Source organism: Hemibagrus wyckioides, linkage group LG25, assembly GCF_019097595.1.
Source record: "Hemibagrus wyckioides isolate EC202008001 linkage group LG25, SWU_Hwy_1.0, whole genome shotgun sequence".
Taxonomy (NCBI): Eukaryota; Metazoa; Chordata; class Actinopteri; order Siluriformes; family Bagridae; genus Hemibagrus; species Hemibagrus wyckioides.
Window position 1 is genome coordinate 12,348,484 of NC_080734.1, and position 24,562 is coordinate 12,373,045.

At 37.8% G+C, this 24,562-nt stretch overlaps 1 protein-coding gene across 2 annotated transcripts in view; it reads right to left on the reverse strand.

Moving 5' to 3' along the window:
* The window catches only part of evlb (Enah/Vasp-like b), a 35,294-nt gene that overhangs the window by 1,777 nt on the left and 8,955 nt on the right, over positions 1 to 24,562 (reverse strand). Inside the window, exons 1-10 of one of the 2 annotated variants that reach the window (XM_058379000.1) lie at positions 23,768 to 24,189; positions 11,562 to 11,730; positions 10,705 to 10,882; positions 2,903 to 2,966; positions 1,649 to 1,731; positions 1,179 to 1,456; positions 817 to 911; positions 679 to 727; positions 503 to 545; positions 106 to 166 (exon numbers count right to left, since the gene is read on the reverse strand). In XM_058379000.1, the coding sequence (XP_058234983.1) occupies positions 106 to 166; positions 503 to 545; positions 679 to 727; positions 817 to 911; positions 1,179 to 1,456; positions 1,649 to 1,731; positions 2,903 to 2,966; positions 10,705 to 10,882; positions 11,562 to 11,730; positions 23,768 to 23,853 (1,106 nt within the window). In that variant the 5' untranslated portion in view covers positions 23,854 to 24,189. Of the gene's footprint in view, positions 1 to 105; positions 167 to 502; positions 546 to 678; positions 728 to 816; positions 912 to 1,178; positions 1,457 to 1,648; positions 1,732 to 2,902; positions 2,967 to 10,704; positions 10,883 to 11,561; positions 11,731 to 23,767; positions 24,190 to 24,562 lie in introns of those variants that run through there. The other variant, XM_058379001.1, reaches the window with a different exon arrangement.

Consider the following 24,562-nt stretch of genomic DNA (forward strand, 5'->3'; position numbering starts at 1 on the left):
TGTTAGATAACAAACAAATAAACAGAGTTGTACTGGCAGCATTGGCAGTCCTTTTAAAGGCTTTTGATTCTGCTGATTATGTTCCATAATCTGTGAGACCCTCACCTCGAGACCAGTGATGATCTCTCTGCAGAGTTGGCTCGATCCCACGGCTTCTTTGCACCATCTGCAGGTGAGAATAAAATAGATTACATGATGCTTAACAGCAGCAATTCCACCTCTTGCACCTTATAATTGCAAGTCATATTAATTTATTGTTAGCATGAATCAGCTAAGTTAGTATTACTATCAATACATTCTTTCATTGTGTTACGGAGTACAAAATGAAAACAGTCTATAGCATAAGGATATGGTTGACACAGTGGATATTTTCTCTATTGAACAGGGACAATATATGTTATGCATTAAATTTAGACAAATGGATCATTTTGATCTGCTCTCCCTGGTGTTTAAGAACAATCCAAAAAGCAGCATTAAAAGATCATGGCTTTGTAACAGATACCTGTGTTCTGTCCTCTAGACATTGGAGAGGAATTTGCATCATCCTGTAAAAAAACATAGTTGTATGAAATTCTAGAGAATAAAGTATTTCACTGCTTTCCCAGTCATATTCATTATTATATTAGTTACTTCATGAATTTCAAGAAAAGATTTTATGTTTAAACAAAATGTACTTACATTTTGGCAGTCTCCATCTTTCTCTGACTGGTTTTCGACCGCTTTCCGTCTATGAATTTAGGAGTACAAATAAATAAACTACTTTTCAAACAAAATAGATATCAATTTGTTGTCTTTAGACATTGATTTGTTCCTAACCTTCGTGCCAGCAGGGCATTCATCTCCTCCATCAGGCCCCCGCTCCCTCCGCTCGTCCGATTGGCATCGTTTTTGGCTACTGAACTTTCGTCAGGCTGTAAACAAACGGAGCGGTCACAAATAATAGAGCATCTGCTCTGTATGCACAGCACTTCCACCATGCTTCATGCATATAGGTTTCAGAAATTTAATATCATACGCCTGACTAACAGACATGAAGTATTCTGAGCATATTGTTCATATATTAATAGTACTAATGGTAGCAGTGTGATGCAGAATAAAAAACTTGTTAGTTTTTAATTAATCAGCGTAGTAGACCACAGAACATGATGCAATTTGCATAGCTTAAAGATCGAACGGACCCTCTGCACTCGGCGCAGTTTGGCCCCGGCAATCATGGCGGCGAGGCCGGTGGATGCGTGCGGATCCTCGTGATGATGATGATGAGCTCCATACCCACCTCCACCTAAAGGTAAGGGGGGTGGGGGAGGGGGAGGGGCTCCTGCTGTTGGAGGCGGAAGCCCAGGAGGTGCAGGAGGAGGAGGTGGAGGTGGGCATGGGCCTCCAACTGACATGAGCGGTGGCACTATACTTGGAGGTGCCACCGAGAGCACTGCGGGATGTCCCTGAAACGGGGAGCCTGCCAAAGAAAGGGGAATAATAAATGAAATGTAACACAAGAGAGCATAAAAATACATGGAGCATCAAATAAAGCTAATAAAATTTCCCCTTACACAAATTTGTTACAGCAGATATGCAAATATGTGCAAATACGAGGGAACTGATACTAAATCTATGCTCTGCTATGCCATATCTCTCGTTCATTTCCTACCTGAGTTGGAGGAGCGTCGCTCTCTTTCAATATGTGCCTGCATTTGCTGCTGCTGCTGTTGCTGTTGCTGCATTTCCATCTGCCTGCAGAGCACACATGCAATTTATAGAGTCAGAGAGCAGAGGATATAATCTGCATTAGAATCAGCTCAATACCATGCAATTACTGTCATGCAATAAGACCTCACCGCTTCTCACTCAGCAATGGAGAGCTGGGGTCTGTTCAGAATTACATTTAAATGGGGATCTGGAGTAATTTTATCTTTTACTCATGGTATTATGGGATTTTATTTCCTCCAGGTTGGCAGTGGGCCTTTTTTTATACCAATTCTATGAGAAAATTAATTTATTTCTTTTATCTTCAATAACTGCTTTATCCTGGTCAGTGTCATGGTGGATCAAAAATCTATCCCAGGAGTATACTCTACATCCTGTATGTAAATTAAACATTTGTTTAATTTAGCTTAACCAATCAGCCTACATGCATCATGAAACAAAGAGAACATGCTAAAACTTCATGCAAAACCCACAACCAAAGCTCAGGATCAAACCTGAGACCCTGAAGCTTTAAGGAGGGTAATGCTTTTGCCTGTGCCACAGTGCCACCAACTGCTGAGAAAATTCCTGCTTAGAATAAAAACTGTTTTTGACTGAAAGGGTGCCTGCTGGCACCCTCAGTACATTTCAGATCTCAGTCATCTTTGCAGTTTTACAGGCAAGACATGGTGTCTTGTGTTCTGCCAGTCGCAAAGGATGAATCATTTGCAAGCATTTCTCATTCTACATTAAGTTGGCACAGATCACATGATTGCCATAATCTGTTCATTATGAGGTCATTAGAAAGAAATGATTGCTTTTGTATCAAAACGAAAGAATGCAATTCTGTAGGTCAATTAATTGGCTATTATTACTAGAGCTGCAGGAAACCTGATAACGAATCATATTAAATTTACAAATGCCAGTGATTTTGCACTTGAGATTTTGCAAATTGAAGTTTCTTCCCCTCTTCCATCTTTGGACTTCAAGTAGTGGCCTTTTTCTATTATCTTCCAGATCATCTTCATATTCTATTCTGCTGCTTCATATTAAATCGACTGCATCATCCATCTGAATGTGAATAAATAAAATGTTCTTCCTTGAGGGAGAACAATATGAGGGAATGAGGATGATGTATCTTATTTTGCATGACCCATGACTCTCATGTCTTCTTGTGAGCCTCACACTGATTATGCTGCAGTTATGAGTAGGACCTTACCTTCTCTGCACCTCCAGTTCTTCTGCTGTGGGGCCGTTCTGTACCTGGCGCTGAACTGCTGGGCCTGAGAACAGAAGATTGAGAACAGGATGATTGCAGTATTCAATCTAAAAACTGCCAGGATCTGTCACTGGGACCAAACTTTCATTCCTCACTTTTATAGCAACATACTTTCCCTTTGAAGTAGTTATTGAATTCTTAATAGTTATCATGTATTATATTTTTGAATTAATAAATGAAAATAAATGTGTCACTTTTTTATGGGTTAAATTTGTTATTTCTTCTTGTTTTAACCAAGCTGTAATGTAGCAAAGATGAGCATGAATATAAAATAAGATTATACTGCACTATGTATTACAATATCTAATCAAAGCAGCCTCTCTTTGTGTACATTGTCAGCTCAGCTAATTTACATGTTTGGTAATGATGCGTGACTAGATTTCATATATAGACATCACACTGATATATATCGGTAGTAACAATACCAGTTGGCTGTCACTACTTACAGCATGTGCTTTCTGTCTTCACAAATGGAATTCACAAATGTTTAAACACTCCAGGGCAAGACAGTGCCTTTATACTGACAAAATGTCTTGTCTCATTGAGGGCTGTGTATCTGCCACATCAGTGTTTTTTCACTACTTTCACTAATTTCCAATTAACTACATGATGATATGTGCATTTTATATAAATGTAGACTCCCATAAATACTGTAGATAAAAGTGGATTAAAAAAAAATCAAAATGATGAATGTCAGGGGCTTTCATTTGTGGAAATAACAAAAGGGAAAAGGCTAAATGGAGAAAATCTGGCTTACAGACAACCAAATTGGAATAGACAAATGCTTAAATATTTAGTTCTAATAGCAGGGTAGTAGAGTGAGGGAAAAAATTATTTGATCCCCTGCTGATTTTGTCCACTGACAAAGAAATGATCAGTCTGTAATTTTAACGGTAGGTTTATCTGAACAGTGAGAGGCAGAATAACAACAAAAAAATCCAGAAAAACACATTTCAAAAAAGTTATACATTGATTTGCATTTTATTGAGTGAAATAAGTATTTGACCCCTTTGCAAAACATGACTTAGTACTTGGTGGCAAACCCTTGTTGGCAATCACAGACGTCAGACATTTCTTGTAGTTGGCCACCAGGTTTGCACACATCTCACATCTCAAGGAATTTGGGCCCACTCCTCTTTGCATCCACTACCCATGTTCAATGCCCTGGCTGAGGGAAGGAGGTTCTCACTCAAGATTTGACGGTACATGGCTCCGTCCATCGTCCCTTTGATGCGGTGCGGTTGTCCTGTCCCCTTAGCAGAAAAACACCCCCAAAGCATAATGTTTCCACCTCCAGGTTTGACGGTGGGGATGGTCTTCTTGGAGTCATAGGCAGCATTCCACCTCCTCCAAACACGGCGAGTTGAGTCGATGCCAAAGAGCTGGATTTTGGTCTCATTTGACCACATGATCTCTGAATCATTCAGATGTTCACTGGCAAACTTCAGATGAGCCTGTACATGTGCTTTCTTTAGCAGGGGGACCTTGTGGGCGCTACTGGATTTCAGTCTTTTACGGCGTAGTGTGTTACCAATTGTTTTCTTGGTGACTATGGTCCCAGCTGCCTTGAGATCATTGACAAAATTCTCCAGTGTAATTCTGGGCTGATTCCTCGCCGTTCTCATGATCATTGAAACTCCATGAGGTGAGATCTTGCATGGAGCCCCAGACCGAGGAAGATTGACAGTCCTTTTGTGTTTCTTCCATTTGGGAATAATCGCACCAACTGTTGTCACCTTCTCACCAAGCTGCTTGGTGATGGTCTTGTAGCTCATTCCAGCCTTGTGTAGGTCTACAATCTTGTCCCTGACATCCATGGACAGCTCTTTGGTCTTGGCCATGATGGAGAGTTTGGAATCTGATTGATTGCTTCCTTCTGTGGACAGGTGTCTTTCATATAGGTAATGAGCTGAGATTAAGAGCACTCCCCGAGAGTGCTCCTACTGTAATCTCAGCTCCTTACCTGTATAAAAGACATCTGGGAGGCAGAAATCTTTCTGACTGACAGGGGATCAAATACTTATTTCACTCATTAAAATGCAAATCAATGTAGAACTTTTCTGAAATGCATTTTTCTGGATTTTTTTGTTGTTATTCTGCCTCTCACTGTTCAGATAAACCTACCATTAAAATTACAGACTGATCATTTCTTTGTCAGTGGGCAAACGTACAAAATCAGCAGGGGATCAAATAATTTTTTCCCTCACTGTATATGATATACAGTATATAAACTGCCTTTGGTCTCTGAGGTCTCTGAAGACTTGGAGATACATTTTAATTATTATTATTGCCGCAAAGTAAACATAATTATACTTAATAGCAATTAAATAAGGAAATCCTTGAGCAACTTATTAAGTGCTCCCTCTGAATAACTCAATAACTGAATAGTATAATATAATTAAATGCAGCACACTAAGCAGCGAATGCACCAGCAGGGTAAACCCCTTATGATAAACTTAAAAATATATCACATAGATATGGATTCTATCTATTCCTTAGCAAATTTTAGAGCATTTACAATGACGTTATTTACACGAAATGCTAAACTATGGACAAATATGGTATATATATATATATATATATATATATATATATGAACAAATATATATATATGAATGAACAATATATAAATGAACAAATATATATATATATATATATATATATATATATATATATATATATATATATATATATATATATATATATACTATGTAATTAGTGATGTGGTTATTTGCTTGTGTTTTTCATGCTCATGGCCTTGTTGTATCCTAACAGAACCGAACAAGATTAGTGTTTTATTTCAGTGTCTTGCAGACGGAGCAGTGCCCTCTGGCTGTCACTCGATAATGATCTAGACTTGGCAGGAATTCATCAGGGGATTAAAGCTTCAGTCTGTTTCATGTCTTTATGTCCACGACCAAAAATGAAATCCAATAACAATATCACAAATACAAAGGTGTCCAGAAGAAAAAGTGGCTGCTTATTCATATATAGGCAATTATTGTAATTGATTTATATTGATAAAATAGAAATATTACCACAAATGAGTTACGATTATAAAGGCCGACAGAGTCACATATCACATTTGGGATTGTACTTTTGGTTAAAGGAAGGAGGTACACAGGTTTCCTTTAAAGCTAAATGAACAAAAGAGGCTAAAACAGTAATACAGCTCATTACTGCCACATACTTGCTGCACAAAAATATCAAGAACTGACATTCTCGTTGATTGCAACAGTGTAATTGACAGCTATGAACTGATAATATTGTCTGTAATTGATATATTGTAATAGGGAATGCCAGTCATTCCTGAGGATCAAATGTCAGCTTTCAAACCAACAAATAAAACACAACAGAACCTGATCTGGTCTTTTAGAGCCTGACACTGGCACTTTGACTCATTTTTCATTGATAAACCCTGACACACACGTGGCACAATATAACGAAATATTACAAGTAGTACAAATAAAATCATCCTAGAAGTGTAAAAGAAAATAGCAAAACAATTAGGCCTGTACTTATTGTGTATATTATCTAGATGATTATAGCATTCAGAGAAAACACAAGCTCTAGAGATCAGCTATTGTGTTCCTTTGTCGGTGTTGTATATCCAGTTTGTTGTGAGATTACAAGTTTACAGTGACCTTTAACGTTAACCTGAATCCTCATCTGTTTGCACTGCCACTCGGCAATATAATCACATCTGAATATGATGGATATTTTCTTTTTACATTTTTCATTTTATTATTATATTTACATATTCCATGTGAAGTGTATTAATAGGTCCTTTTAACGGTGTTACTATTTCTCAACTTTCCTCTACTAGAAAAATTGAACTTGAGAAGTAGAGCATCATACTCAGCGATATCAGTATTCCAGGTCACCTTCAGTAAAACATAATTTATCTTCACTACCCATAATTATTTTCTTTCAACAATTTCAGAATTCAAATGAAAATAAAGTTTATCAATATAGTTCCTGATGTCCCATGTGCCGGTTAATACCACTTAAACAAACACGATCTAAAGGCTTCCCCAAACACGCTTGAGTCCACTAAACCATCCTGATTGGAAAGATTATGACAGAAGAGAGACGGAGCGCAAGCGGTACCTACAGGACATCTTGAAGAAGAAGAGTCGGCCTTGGCAGATACACAGACACCCACAGACCAACTCGCTGCTGATCATAGTGCACCCGGGCACTTCATCCCTTCTCTTCCTCTTTCCTCCTCCTCCTGTCTATGTCCTCTACACTCCTTCCTGCAGATCTCCTGTTTCTCTACAGGGTAACCCCACACCTGCGGTGTAGCAGCCGGCTAGCGAACCCTAACCAGCTCGTATTTCTCTAAAGCTCCCTGGGCAGCTGCCTGCACTACCACACACACACACACACACACACACACACACACACACAAACACCTCCAGACCAACAGAGAGCACTGCAGCTGTATGTGTGAAGGTGTGAGGTGACTCGAAATGTGTGTAAATGGAACACAAAACTGAATTTCTGTACGAAAACAGTGTACATAGTGTGATATTAGCAGCACAAATTTCTACAATTCATATGTAGTGCTTTTGGTTTACTGATGATATTTTCCATGTAGTACTTATATTTATTCAAATAAGAGATGAAGAAAGGCTGGACAAAGAAAGACCATGTTGAAAACAAAGAACATGAAAAAGGTTTTATGATATCTTAGATATCTTATGATTCTCAGAGAGGACACATGTTGTTCTCATACTGCATGCAGGTTCTTTATTTCTGCCTTTTTTTACTCAACAAGAGAAAGATAAAGCAGAGAACACACTCTAGTACTGAACCCAGGGGAGCACAACACAGCCCTTTGGTTTAATTAAGATTAGTATTGTAGTGGGAAAGTCCTTCTCAGTCCTTCACAGTTATTAACTTAGCAGCCCTCATTCTAATTCATCTCCTTATACACACTTTCTGCATCTTTCATGATACTCAATGTCACAAGGCTGAGTTCATACTATTCACGTCTGGAAGAAGAATCAAATGCTGAATCAAATTTATATGTAAGCCCTGCGTGGGGAACAAAGCTAGGATGAACATATGAAAAAACAGCTTGGAAAAAAAATGCTGGATATCAAGGGAATATAATTCTTATATAATATATATATATATATATATAATTCTGTTTTTTTGGGCAGCATGGTGGCTTAGTGGTTAGCACTGTTGCCTCACAGCTAGAAGGTCCTGGGTTTGAAACCCGGGTTCGAATAGCCTTTCTGTGTGGAGTTTGTATGTTGTCTCTGTGGGGGTACTCTGATTTCCTGGTTTCCTCCCACAGTCCAAAACATGTATATAAGATTGATTGGTCATTCTAAATTGCCCGGCTGGCTGGCTGTCTATATGTGGCCCTGTGATGGACTGGTGACCTGTCCGGGGTGTACCCCTGCCTTTCACCCAATGTGTGATTCCCATGATCCTAACTAGGAATAAAGTGGGTATAGATGATGGGTAGTTCATTTTGAATTCTTGACCTGTTTTGACTGATCATGTTAGATAGAGGAGGAGCCAGTTTAATGACCATAGCTACAAAAAAGCTGTAGTTTATGGATAAATAAAGATATACTTATACTTATATATTCTTTTTTAAAAAAAATTATTTTTAAACATTTTATTTATTACATGTTAAATGCAAATTCAAGTCAATATAGCAAATGTTTTAATATAGAAACAGTGTGTTGGTGTCAGTCATCTTTAAATGAAATTTTCACTTTTGCAAATAACCAGCCTTTAAACTTGTCTAAGGTGTTTGCAAAAAAATGTCATATTTTAAACCTGTAGACTATGCTGAGAATTTCAAATCCTTATAATAGTAAAAAAAGATGTCCAAATTTCTCCAAGTAGCCACCACACTTACTGAGTGACTACATCCACAATGACCCCTTATGCTGTGTCCCTACAAATAACATTTAACCTCAACGTTTAATCATTTCATCTGAAATAAATCTGTGATGCAGTGCACAGTAAACACCATTAGAGGGCCCCCTGATTCCCACAGAGCCATGCAGGGATCTCTGCCCTGATCTCAGTAGAAATGCTTGAGCTGCACAGATCTCAGCCACACCAGTATTTACTGGGTTAAAAGTTACAAGACCAATGTCTGCTGCAAAACCCACCAAATCTTCCTTACAAGTGAAAATCTCATCAGCTGAAAGAACATTATCCATGAACACACCAACGCAGACGTCAAAGATATCAAGAATCAGATTCCAGGAAAGAATGGATGGTAATTATTTTCAGATGTCCTGATTCTCTGTGTCCATCAGTCAGGTTTAATCCCTTACTCATTGCTAGCCACTGCAGACTTATCCCATTATATATCTATGACCCTGAACCTTTTAAATAATGTTTCTAATACTGTTTTTTTTTTTATTATATAAACTTTCACTTTCACTTTTGTCATTGCTTTACACTTTTTTGTTCTATTTGCATTTTCCCTGAAGTCGAAAGATAAAGAGAGGACAGTTTGTTTGAGGTCAGTGTGGTTATATAAGAGCTCTAGTGGGATTTAGTGCATGTATGCAATGTGCAGTGTAGACATGTTTAATTTGACTATATTTTATAACTATGAATAAACAAATTAGTAAATAAAATCAGTCACCACCGTGCTTTTTTTTTTTGCTGGTTTTGCAACTGCAAACTGTAATTGTTCATACTTTACCCAAGCAAATCAAACCAACATTTTTACATATTATGGTTTATTTTATATATTTATCTACCACTGTTTTCAAACATCTGTCAGTTGTGTATATGCACTGTGTGGTATCTGCAATTGTATTTATGCTAAACCTACATTTGCACCTTTTTGCTCAATAAATCCTTATTTCTTTCCACAGAGATATACAAACATATCATGAAATAAGGAACAATCCACTTTTGTTTGTTATCTGCATTAGATGGCAGCATGATCAGGCTGCACATCTGAGCCACAGAAGCCATGCAATGAATCAATGAACGACTCTGAATGAATCAACTGAACGAATCAAATGGTTTGATTCAAATGATTCGAATCACTGAAAAATCTGATCTTGGTGCACAAAGCATAATCCTTAGTGGAAGGAACTCTCTCCTTTGGCATTGGTGTCAGCCAGAATTAAGCTAAAATGCTAAAATTTAACAACAACAACAACAACAACAACAACAACAATAATAATAATAATAATAATAATTCATCTGATGCATGCTTATTATGTTGTGTTTGTAGTGCATCCAGTTTCTGTAAGTAGGACATGCCACTGGGTCAAAATAATCGTGGTGCTCTTCCTGGAACAACAATCCTTTTTAAAAAATCTGATATAACCAGTGTGTCGCTCTGACTCCTCCTATTCCTGATTACTCATTCCAGATGCACCAGTCAGATTTCAGTCACAAAAGAAATTCAGCATTTTCCAAAATTAGGCAATTGCAAATATTGTCACACTGACATAGTTCAGGTTGAAGAATATTGTATAGATCCACATTCTGGCATATAATTATAGAACAGAACTGTACATATTTTAATTTATTTACGTATTTAAAACAGCTTTTTTATTTGCATTCAGAGCAGTAATTATGCATAAAACTTTGTAAAACTACCCTTGGTGCACAGTGATGACATCAATTGCCAGTGGCTGGCTGAAAGAAATGCTGTTTCAGAACTACCAAATCAAGGAGCATGTCCTACTTAATGAAACTATGAAAGCAATATGATGTAATCCTGTGTGTAGGCTCACCTCCATCCTGGGTGCTGAGCACATTGAGGGCAAACAGCATGGCGTTGGAGAAGGTGGTGGCCTCCTCCTTACTGGCAAAGTTGAGTCCATACACCTGCCTGGCATCACGCCATTGGTGAAATGTAGGCGTGGCCTGATTATACTTCAGCCCCTTTACAATAGAGTAGTTAATGACAACCTGAAAAAGAAGTGAAAGGTCAGTGGCCGTGAGAAATCGGATCGTGAATCTGGTTACACTCCACAGATCAGAGTTCTAACAATGTGTTTTATCATCAGTTTATTAATGTAGTTGTGTAATTGTGTTTAAAGAATAAACAATAATTCATATCGTTAATGAGCAGCAATGTAGACCCTATATACTCACTCACTCAACTGCTTTATCCTGATCAGGTTCATGTTCTCAGAGATGAACTTGGAATGAACTTCCCCTAGATGTCCGTACAGCCGAGTCACTCTGTCTTCAAATGACTGATTAAGACCTACCTCTTGCTGAAACACTTAAACTAGCTCTTATTTTGTATGTCATATGTAGATTAAAAAAACTCCTAACACCTCCCAAGTTTTTAGGCTGATGGTATGCTAAGTCTGTGACCTACTGAACCAGATTTAATGTATTCATTGATAGAGACATCAAAGCACTCTCATATTTCACTCTGGATAGCGTCTGCCCCATGCCAGAATGTAAATGTAATAATAAAGACTGTTCTGTGCTCATCACAGGGACTGAACATCATTTCATACTTCTACAATCAGATTTCTGTAAAGTTGCTATGTGACAATGTCTATTTTTAAAAGCGCCATACAAAGTGCCAAATTGAATTAAATGGAACTCAAGCATGTGAAATAGAGGAACTCACCTGCTGATCCTGCAGTTTGACCCCCACCACACGGAAGGTGTTGTTGGCAGTGTTGTGGTAGATATTGATGCGACTGAAGCCTTGTTGGCCTGGTTTGATGGGCACCCATTTCTTGCTGGTGTCATCATAGACCATCACAGAGGCACGGGCCTGGCAAATACTCTGCTCACTACAATAAAAGAAAAAAAGGGACATGATAGGTACATGATGAGACATCATAAGAGTCTATCATCATTCAGGTGCATTTCCCTAAAATTACACTCATACTTTAAGCAGTCATTGCAACCCGGTGCTTAATTCACCAGAAGCCAAAGGGAGAGGTGATCCAGGAAGTGGACAGGAAGAAACAAAGGTCCCATGACACATACAGTAGACACAACATTGTTCCAAATGCTTTCCATTATAAATCTGAATGTGAACACAGACCCAGTCTAACATCATTGGTATGATCAGGGTGTGAATTGCCTGAGGAGACTGGTGGGATTTCCTAGCCCTAGTTTTCCCTCTCTCTGACCATTAATTTTTTTTCCCCAAACCCTATCCACTATTGGGGAATTATGTTTTATGTATTTCTGATGCGAGGCAATAGATGGTGCAATTTAGAAAGACTCTACTGTAATTTCAAAGCAATATTATGTACTTTGACTTTGAATGACAGACTGATTCATTTCCATAGTTTGTCACTGTCATTGTTAATCATTTTTAGCAGCAAAGGAAGCATAATGTGTTAAGCAACAGCAAGTGAGTGAATGAATATTGTAATGAATTATTACTGTTATTTTGGTCAAAAGGTGGCCAGTCATTATTTTGCTATTCTTGTCCTGGACGTTAGATGACATTTATCGAATCTAGAGAACATTGTTGTCTTTTCAAAATCCAAAAATACTCAAGTGTCACAGAGATGAATCCTGTGAGCAACGGTCCATTTTCCATGTGAGCAATGGTCCACCATATCCATAGTTTGATACTGATAACACAAGTAAAACATGAATGGTCAGTTGGTCATTATTCTTTCATTTTTGGACAGGAGGTCACACATAGTAACTGATAATATATTTAAATGTTTTAATAATTAATATTTTACTTATTTTGTATTTGTTGCAGGAAAAAAGCTACAGAGTGTATGATCAATGTAAATATATACTTACATACAGATCATACAGATCATATACAGATCAATGTAAATATATACTTATACACAAGCTACATCTGCTACATGCTGCTCTGGACTTTGAAGCCATTTTATTAACACAGTACAGTCTGTACCACATGCATTTTCCCACCTTATAGTGTATAACCACTTGGTTAAATGTGATTCAGGCCTTCCTGAAGTGGTCTGTAATGACTGCTTTTAATTTTCCATTTCTCTGCAGTCCCATTCAGCAAAATAAAACAAGGATCTATTGGCTAAAGTTCACAGATATGTCCATGTAACAGTGAACTTTCTGACAAGGCCATTGTCTTTGTGATAGAAGGAAGGGAGAAAGCATGAGAAGGACATAGATGAAGAAAGAGCAGGAGAGAGGGAGGGGAATGGGGAGAAGTGAAGGAGGAATAAGCACTGATACGAATTTTGCACTGAAATGAGAAAAACAAACAGAGGCTCTTGGCTCCTAAAATGGACTGTGAACGTGAGGGGAATGACAGGAAGAGGAAAAGGAGCCTTGAGAAATTTTGGCTAGAGCAATAAACAATCCATACTTATTCAACTATAGGTTTATTTTTGGACTATAATTTTTATTTTTATTTTTTTGCATTCTTTCTTTTAGTCTGCATTCTTACAGTCCTACAGTGAATGTAGCAGTGCTTTAAAAATGTCCCAGATTTAACAAGTCTGCATGTTAGTTCAAAGAAACACATTCAATAAGTGAAAAATACCTAAATAACTAATTATTTAGTTAAATTAATAATAATTTCTTGAAAGAATTTGATTCGCAGTCCTCTTCCTTTTTGAGAAAAAAACCTGACTGGGAACTGAACACTCACCAGAAAGCCTAATTATAAATAATTACATTAAGACTTTTAGCCTAATGCAGCAGTCACGGCACATTAGCAGCTCTCCTTCTCTAAACTGGCCATGTTTAATTTAGTTTCCCAAATTTGTTTGCTGTGGGCAATACTGAGAGAAATTCCTGGCAATTTAAAGGAAGTGACGAAAGCCAGAAAGTGAGACACACACACACACACACTCACTCACACACACACACAAAGACAGAGAGAAAGAGAGTGAGACACACACACACACACAAAAAGGCATAACATAAATAGTAATATATGGAAATAAGTTCTGGGAACAACCTATATACAAAAGCTTATATACAAAAGCTTAGAAAAGGACAATACATACAAACACACACAAACACTGAAACACCAAAAATTAAAAAACACTGGCATTGGAGTATTCCTCAACAACATAAGAAAAAAATATATATTTCATTATCCTGGCTCTCAATGCAGAAGCTGTGTGATGTGGTAGCTTACTATTTAAGGTGTTGGCCTATGGATCAGAAGGTTGTGAGTTTGAATCCCAAGCTGCCACTACTGAGCCCCTGACCAAAGCCCTTAACCCTCACATGCTCAGTTGTAGAAAAAATAAGATATATTGTAAGTTGCTCTTGCTAAGAGTGTCTGCCAAATGCCAGAAATGTAAAACAGATATTTAAATAGCCTTTATGATCCTGAATCTTTCCTGTTTGTGGAAGCCCTCTCCTGCCCTCCTACACCACTGCATGAGCACAAAAAGTGCAATCCTTTTCCGTTTGCAGTGGTTTAAGAACATTTTCAGATCAGTTACCGGTTTTATAAATCCTGACTTGTGCCTTATTTTTAACATAAGAACAAATCCATGAATTTTAATAATTAAATCTGATTGTATGGATTTTATACAATATATGTGCCAGGACTGTACAGAGCTTTTCTGTAACATAACATATGAGGTCTGAAGTGCCTTTAATACAAAACTCACATGATGTCTTTAGGGTGTATTTCAGATCACTGACATTCTCTTAAAAATCACATGCAAATCTAAACGTAGCCCGAGTTCTGTGTGTTTGTGTGTGTGTGCATGCAGACAGGCTGTCAGTACTGAATGATGTGTGTGTGTATGTATAGATGGATTGAGGCTGTGTGAGGCAGACTGTCTGTTCCCGTAAAGATCTCAGGCTGCCTCAGCCACATCTCTGCACCTCTCATGGATAATTCAGCTGTATTTCAGTGCACACATCTCATCTCCCCATCATCACCTCTTCTTCGCACTTTCCCCAGAACTGCATATTTAATATCTCTACACCCTTTCTATTGTCTGGTGTCCTACATGCTGGATATAAAGCTATGAAGCTAAAGACAGTTAACTGGATACAAATGCAGGATTTTGTTCAAGAAATCACTAGAGGTACACAATCCAAAGGGCAATTCCAAACCTGTAATATAAACAACATGCAAAAACGTCAAGTAATCAGCAAACAGACTGGATCTGAGTCAATAACCAAAACCAGAATCAAAAACCAGATATCTCACACATAGATCTAAGATCTGCAAGAAGCAAAACTTCACACTGAATGTTTGTAGTCTATTTAAAGTATAATATGTTTGTGACCTGAAAACAATGATTACTAGGCTTCAAAATGTAGGCCAATAGATGAAAACTGAAAATATGCCAACCCCGACACTATAAACACTATACTCTGCAGCTCCAATAATATGACTAACTCTGTCATTTGCTTGGTTAATACTTACAAACATCATGCAAATTCCATTACCAAAACAGTTTCCCTAAGTAATCTTTAACCTAAATTCATCCTAAATAGGTTTGTGTTATCTGAGGCAGCTTGGGAAAACCTGTTGGAATGGAATTTTTGAAAATGATTTTTTTTTTATTACTCCCTTTTTATTTCTCTATTATAAAATGTCCCAACTTTCCTTCTGTTTAAGACACAAAGATAATAGAAAAAGAATTAATTCTAAGAAAAATCTGTAGTTTTCAGTAGTATATATGAGTATATGAGTATATATTATTTATTGTTTATATACTGATTATATATGCTAATTATTTGCACTGCGAAAATGCACTTCTGGTTAGATGCTGTATTTCGTTGCCTTGTACTCACATGTGCAGTGACAATAAAGTTGAATCTAATCTAATCTAATATGAGTAGAAAAAAATCACTGACACACTGACAATAGGATGAAGAAACAGACATGGTCAATAGAACACAGAAAAGATGTGTACATCATTTCAATTAGGTGTCATGGGATTTTCTGTGATTTGTGATGGGATTAGTTTGCAATTTATCCTATATTGTCAGTGAGAGGAAGAGAGAGAGAGAGAGAGAGAGAGAGAGAAACGTGAGTCTGAAGCTGTCAGTTAGTCCTAGGACTTTGGGGCTAATCAATAGATATAATTCAAAAGCAGTCCCAAGTCTGCTGAAGAAGGTGGACCTGGCAACACTTCTTGACTTTCTGTCTCTCCATTGTGTTTTTATTTCTTAGTGACAGAACAATTTGGGGGGTGCATTTGGAATCATCCCTAACTAAATAGAGAGCACAATGCACAACCTTGTGTTGGTGTTAATGTGCACAGTGAGGCCTTGATCAGACACTCTACAGCCATGTTCTGTTATTACAGTAAATATACAGTACAATGCTTGATAATGTAGACTGCTTGTGTGTGTGTGTGTGTGTGTGTATACAGAGTTTATGCCTATGATGTCTGAAAAGTTCTGAAAGCATATTTTTCTTGATCAGCTTCACAGCTGACTGAGCACTACAGTTGTTCGTTTTTGTTTATCACACCTACTTTATGATTATTAACCCAGTGATCTGGGATCATCAGGAGAGGCTCTGTTATGAACCCCTCCTACCTAGTCACTGATTTAACACAGTTTGACCATTTTTCCTGTAGAGTAATCCGTCACCCCTTTCCTCTTATCATCATGCCACACCATGATTTCTAATCTGAGAAATTTAAAACAGTCGTTATCCAATTCACTACTGCACCGAACAATGACTCATGCAGTTGTGATAAAGCATGTGATTCACAGGGAGGCTATTTTTATCAAGAAATGATGTACTCTGAGATGATGATAAGGGAGATGTTTATTGTCTGCAAGGGTGTCTGAGTCCATCTGTTTAAATCTAATAACGTAAAGTTACTTCAAAGGTGAAATGAAGCCGACACAGCACTGTCAGCTTAATTAATGATGACACGATGCATTCATCCACGCAGTGCTGATGAGATTTCTTTGTAAAGGTAATCGTGTCATTGTATAGCAATGTCTTCCCTTATCACATCACATCACATCACGTCACATCTGGCGAATGTCTAAGCATTAGGAAATTAGCATTGAAGTGGAAATAAAAGTATTAAACCACAATTATCTTGTCCAAAAACATTTTAAATGCAACTCTGAGGAAGATCCTATAAGAACCTATTTCTAAGAGCGTAGGTGGAATTTATGCATCCACAGGAAATACCGACATACGTAAATATTATATTGGTGGCACAGATGGTTGCTGTATATATGAAGATTCACATGCAGTCTGAGTGTCAGTGCAGATTTATTCTCCAGTTTCCTCCCAACTTCCAAAAACAAGCCTGAATGACTTGCTACACTTAACTCCCATGCAGGGTGTATTCTTGTCTTGAACCCAGTGTTTCTAGAATAGGCTCCAGAGCCATCAGAAACCTGACCAGAATAAACCAATTATCATATAATTAAAAAAAAAATACCTGATATTATTAATTCTTTGTTTGTATTAATGTGTTCTGCATTAAAATGATTTATAAAGCATTTCAAAATAATGGTCTGTGTTACAGTTGTAACAGAAAATTCCACATTCATTCCAGTGTACAATTTAATCCCTGTGGCTTGTCTAAAGAATTGTTTTAATTACAGATTAAATTATATAATGATTACATGGCATTGAATATTACATTTGACATGGTGGTGCTGGGGTTAATGTTGCCACTTCACAGTCATAGAGGTTGATACTGAACATTGAGGTAACCATGAACAATCAACTGTCCTTTTCCCCTCATGTTGCTAATGTGACACGCTCATGACGGTTTCTTCAGAAGGATTCAGCTATTTTTATCCACACAGGCTGCTCAGATGCTTGTTCTTGTCATTTCAAGACTGAAGGTCTATCTCTGAATGCAATTCGTCCACTGCAAATGATCCAAAATGCAGCTGTGTGACTTGTTTTCAACTTGCCTAAGTTCTCCCACACCACCCCACTGCTGCGCTCCTCCACTGGCTTCCGGTAGCTGCACTCATCAGATTCAAAACACTGATGCTTGTCTACAAAGCCAAGAATGGACCAGCATCCTCTTACCTGAAAGCTCTTATTACTCCTCATGCTGCACCTCGGTCCCTCAGATCCACTAGCACTGCTTGACTGGTCCTGCCATCTCTCAGGGTAAGAGGTAGGTACATGTCAAGACTCTTCTGTTCTGGCACCGAGGTGGTGGGCTGATGTTCCCCTAGATGTCCGTACATCTGAGTCACTGGCCGTCTTTAAATGATGAATGAAGACCTACCTCTCCTAGCTCTTATTTTCCCTGTTTGCTTTATGTACTGTTGTATGCATTTAAAAAATCCTCCCAACACAGTTTTTATGCTGATGGTATTTTAAGTCTGTGACCTATGGAACCCTTGTTAATGTATTCATAGATAGAGACTTCAAAGCACTTTTGTACATCGCTTTGTATAAGGGTGTCTGCCAAATGGCAGAAATGTAAATGAAATGTAAATGTTAATGTAAATGGTTACTGTCTGTGTGGAGCTTCTTATGTCTCTCCACATTTACTTTGGGTTCTCTGTTTTCCTCCTAAAAGCAGACCAATAGGTGGATTGAATACTTTATAATGCCCCTAGGAGATAATATGTGTGTTCATGGTGCCCATCTAGTGCATATTCCTACCTCATGCCCAGTGTTCCCAAGACAGGTTCAGGACTCACTATGACCCTGGCCACTGAGAGACCAGGGCATAGGATGCATGAACTACAGAGTATAGTTTATAAGCCGTATTGTAGCAGCCCAAAATCCTGTGTGATGACAATTCTAATAAAATTGTGCATCATCATGCAGCAATTAGTTCACTATTCCCATTAATACCGCATCGCTCCAAGCAATGACTCTTATATTCAAATATAAACTACAGTCGAACTAAAATAACCCAGGATCAGTTATCGGCGTTCAGCAGCTTTAATAACTTTGCGGTATCGTTAGCATTTCTAGACACTACATGGTTAGAGGCTGTAAAAACTACACAGTTAGGCCTTTGAAAGGTTTGAGTGTTTCTGTGATAGAAGTGGCAGAATGCCTTGCCAAAGAAAATAGCCTTCCAGGACGAGGAACTGCAGTCAGTATTATGAGTCAGGCTTTTTTGGGGGATGGAGTTATGTAAGAAGCTTGCTGGCCTGCACATTTGAGGTTTGGTGACAGTGAAGAAACAAGAAGATGAAAAAGCTTCTGCACTCGAAAGCCTGGACTACAAAAATAAAAAGCATTGACATTTTAAATTCCTGTGAAATCATTTAGTGCCTGAGATGTTTTTTGGATAGAAATGATACAATTTTTGAAATTAAAAAAATCCAATTCTTTTGAATCAGTAACAATCATGAATAGAACACTCTGAGACATATTTTATGGGCATGAAACGAATGTGTCACTTGCTGACTATGGTAGTTTTTGACAGACTACCAGAACTCATGTGCCTAAATATCATAGTCTATGTCATAATCATAATCATGTGCTCTACATGGTATTGTTCAAGACCATATATAAAACAAATGTATGAGAGATTCCCCCCACATAAATAAATCTGTTTCAAAATGTCTAATCACACTGTAGCAGCGGATGGAAGGAAACTAGTTAGCCTGATGCCCCATCACAACACCTACTTAATATTATCATTTTCTTGTAACAGTATGCCAGTTCGTGTTTTATTCCTTCCTCAATACATAAAATGAAATCAATACATAAAATGAGAGATTTATTTCCTGTGAAACTAGAGATATCAGGCTAGCACATATCATATGTGTAGCACCAGCAATATGGGAACATGATATATAAATCTGTAATTATTAAAGAATGACTTTTTTTAAGCTATAAAGTCATTCCTTTATATTCTATTTAAGTTAATATAAGAATAAAATACAGGTGCTAAGAAACTGCAAAAGTCAACATCCATGTCTGAAAACTTAACGAAACGTTGTTAAATAGCAACACATTTTTTAATCCATGTATTATTAGCTGGGATTGTGGTAATTTAATGGTTAAATATTTGGCTGACTGATCAGAAAGTTGTGAGTTCAAATACAAGCTCTGCCTAGCTGCAACAAGACCCTTAACCCTCATCTGCTCAGTTACCTGAAGGAGATAAATGTAAGTTGGTCTGGATAAGGGTTTCTGGCAAATACTGTAATTGTAATTAGCTTTAGATTATGGGAATAATAATAATAATAATAATAATAATAATAATAATAATAGTCATCATCATCATCATTATCATCATTATCATCAATCATACATTCCCTAGGAACAAGCTCTTAAAGGTTAACATTAAAACGAGCACATTAATATAAACCTATACATTAAATATTGTAGAATCTTCACGAGAAAAGTTAGTTCCACCACAAGTCAATCTTTTATTCTGTAAGTTTTATAATTATTAATAAAAGCCTTTGCTTATGCAGACTGTCTGCCCTACAAGTCCCTGTGAATGAGGAAGAATATGAAAAGAGTGTACTAATAAATTAAGATCTGAATTACAGTTTGCACTACAGTCAGAAATGTGCTGTTATAGAAACAATCAAATGAGGAATTGCTGTGGTACATAAGCTTGTTGAAATTCAAAGATTGTGTATTGGGTTGAACAATATTGAGCTGGACACTGAATAAACCTAGCTAATCAATCCATCACTGAATACACAACAGAGCGGGAATGTTTCTGCTCCGCTAATTTCCTGCTTACTGCTCAGGGTACAGGAAAGCAGTTTGGTGGCACAGACTAGAAAGCACTATATCTTAATAGAAAATGTTAAGATAGGCACAAAATACATACAAACCATAGCAACTCGGTTCATTGCACGATAATTGTTAACTTTTTCATTTGTGACAATAATCATGATCATTTTGGGATAATCACAATCATTTCATCTCCAGTTAAGTACAACCAGCTATTGAAAAATGTTTCCTGCTTTCAGTGATCACCATCAGTGAGGGCAATCATCATTTATATCATATGCATGGCTTCTCTGTGTCTGAGCACTGCCAGTGAGGTGCTTTAAATTTCTCTATTTTCTTCATCACAATCTATATACATCTAGGTGCTAAAATAATGCAGAATCTGCAAACACACTGTGACCTCTAAAGGCATCACTGACTGCTTCTATCATCTGCTTACAGCCTACACAAGCTGGACATGTTACAATCACTGACCTTTACAAATGAGAAAAATGCACTTTTCCCGATGCAAAACATCTTCAACGGCTTTGTAATAATCCCATGGATTACACCATATGGAGAATAAGAAAGCATGACCACTGGCCACTTCTACAAGTGTGTAAATAATTAGCAGCACTACACGAGGCTACACAACACATGATGATGTGTGCACAGCAGATTGGACAAGCAGGATGAATATCTTCAACATTCATATATGATTTAAAATATAAATCGCTTATAACAGCATTTTAACCTAATTACCATGTATAAACTGCGTTAAGCCTCTTTTCCTTGGATTAACAGTCAGCTTTGAAAAAGAGGCTTTGAGTAGGAAAGCTGAAAATCTGAGAGCCTTGATGGGTTCAAATCATAGAGCTGACATTATATTCAGCTTTCTTCAACCCTTTAAACCAAGACAGCATCTCATTGGTCAATAGTAGCCATTAATTACAACACAAATAAATTGCTTAATAATACAATAAAAAGAAAAATACAATATTACAATATTAGGCTTTGTTTCACTATATTAAGCCTAATTTACAATTTGGGTTATATATATTGTCATTATTTCTGCTAGAGTTCACCAGCATTTTACAGATCTCGAAGATGTTTCTGATAAAACTAAAAAAAACATTTTTGGAAGCCATTCGTGAGTAAAGACAATCCCATGCTACACCTTAGAGGCATCCTGTTTTAAATAAATTTCATTTGTATAAAGACAGACACAAATCAGTGTCAGACAAAGTTTTCCATGGTCCATGTGAGCACTGAAGCCTTGAAGCAAGCTAATCTAGTACCATATGGTATAAATATCCTAAAGCATGTAAGATTTCGGTCAGTTATGTTTTATGTTTCTTACTCTGATTTTATATCTTCTTGGGCACCTCTGATATGAGAAATGGTTAAGACAGTGATAGATAATTTAACTCATTTTGTAAATGCATTTCAGTACTCAATAGAAAAAGCCTGCAGACTTCTATTTCCTTGCAGAAATCCGTAAAAAGCTCACGGAAATGAACACGCATCAGAACACATTACGGTTGGTCCCTTTGCCTCTCGCTATGTGAGGAGACAGGATACATTGAGTGCTTTCCTGTGGCGTGTTTGCCATGTAGCCTTGGAATTTTATTATGGGATGCTGGGAAGCACTACGTCTCCATGGTAGCCAGAATCCTTACTGCGGTACAAAGTGCTTCTGTAGCATCCAGTTCCTTACATTGCCCCCCTTACAGACACACACACACACACACGTCTCTTTTTTCAATTTGCAATTCTATTTCACTTTATTATTCATTCTCTCTGCATTTTCTTCTCTTATTCATTCAGCTTCCCTTTAATTACATAATACAGTATTTTCCTCCTGTCCATCGACCCAATGGCCTTCACCTCTATCTTTACCCTTTCCTTGTTCTCCCTCTGTCCTTCCCCATCTAACCCAATAACCTCATTATTGATCACACTGTAAGCCAGTGGATCTGTAGCCTGATACTGAAGCTGTGCTCTGCTAACTCAGTCCAGCTGATCTCTATTATCTTAGTAACAGCCAGTGGAAACAGTCTGTACATCAAGACCACAAACCTCACAACTATGTTACAAGCAGCACAAACCCAAAACCTCCACTTCTAAAAACAACCCGACTACAGCAACACAACCAGAATGTAAGCAACTCTACAGTGATTACCTTAATGACATTTTGTCATCCTATGGACAATCAGGCTTTTCTTTATGCACACATAAAATGTCATACCTTTCTCCAACTAATAAAATTTAATTGCATAACTTTCAACGCATCTTTAGTAGATTAGATTGGTGGAATGTGCTAAAACAATATCTCTGAGAGGACATGGAGTCAGAGTCAGAGCCAGAAATACAATCCTCATACTGTATGAACAATTCTTACTACTTCTACGTCCAAATCAAACAGATCTGCAAGGACTATTTCCCCAAACCAGAGCACACACACACACACACACAAACTCAGCCAAGCACATTAGTGTTGAGCCTCCAAGCAACATTGACAGTGTCAAGTTCAAAATCCAGTGGCAGCTTTGTATACAGTAACTTCTTATAATGCCTGGTAGGAAGGTCACAGACCATCAAAGCAATAAAATCTGATTAATTTAATAATACGCAGTGAGACTTTAATTCATCTATAACTCTTGAATGGGGAAAATAAGAAGGAGATTAGAAGGATAAATGAATCTGAAACAATGAATGAGTAGAGAAACGGATGGATGTGGATTTAAGCAGTGATTTATGGATTAGCTTTAATTGTATACATCTAATTGACTTTGATAAGCACAGAACGAATAATATTCAAAAACCTTCACTGACATTTTACCACTCACTCTCTCTGAGCTGCATCTAAGATCGGTGCTTATCCAGGCTGTCATTTAATTGACATGGAAAACGCTGGCACATGAAGTTAAAGCTGAGTGAGGCCAAACAAAGGGCTGAAAATATTTCAACACATTCCTTAAGTGACATCCATTGTAACAATGTCAGTGATGTGGCCCCGCAAGGCATCCTGAGGAAACATCAACAGAGAAGAAAGCAAGCAAGAACAAAAGACCCATAGTCGTACATTTTAATCTCATGAACAACGCTTCCACTGCCCATCACCACAGCCTTCCCACTACAGTGAAGAGCGTAACTCAACCTCCAGTCTCATTATTTTCATCATAACCACTCAATTAGAATTCCTTTCGACAACTCAGTGCAGCCACAAGGGACAGCTGGACAGAGGACAAACCTACCTGAGCTTATACTCAATGACCTGAGTGCTGGCGTCACAGAAGATCTGGGGGAGATAGAAGCGATGTGACTGCAGGTTAATATCCATTGTTTTGTTTCATAGCAGAGGAACGTTCGCTTGTTCTCTCGCTCAGTGGGCTGTAAGCTGGGCTGCTCCTCCCCTCAGTGTAGCATTCTTTAACGGTTCAAAGACAGAAAGAGCAACAGCATCTTGTCCAAGCAGGAGTTGAACAAAGGGCAAAGCAAGGTGCTTGGTTCTCGCTTCACCTTCCATCACACACACACATATCCACATCGAAGACACTCAGCTGAGCAATGACCCTGGAAGGGATTTGGTTTGAAAAAATAGAATCAAGCAATGAAATGCTGAGATGTTCTTAGAGAAAAGAAAAAGACTGAATCAATCCTGGCAGAGTATCACACCAGAAAAGCACTGTAATAAAAAAAAGTAGTAGAATAAAAAGGGGAAAAAAGGAAAAAGAGAGCTCTCCGCTGAGAGGATGAAATGAAGTGATTCTGTATGAGGCATCCCCCTCCGACTGTTTCTCGCCTCATCCACTGGATTAGTTCCCTCCCACAACCCTCCATCTCTCCATCCCTCCTTACTTCCAGCTGTGATTAAAAAAAAATACTCTTAAAACCCCCAGTTTTCTGTTACAGCTACTACTATTGCTTGGTCCTTTTCTCCTCTATGTTCCTCCTTTCCTTTTGCTTCTCAATATTTTACTTTCCCTTTTTCTTACTCTCATTTTCTCTCTCTCTCTCTTTAACTTGCTGGATATTTACTGTCTATGCCA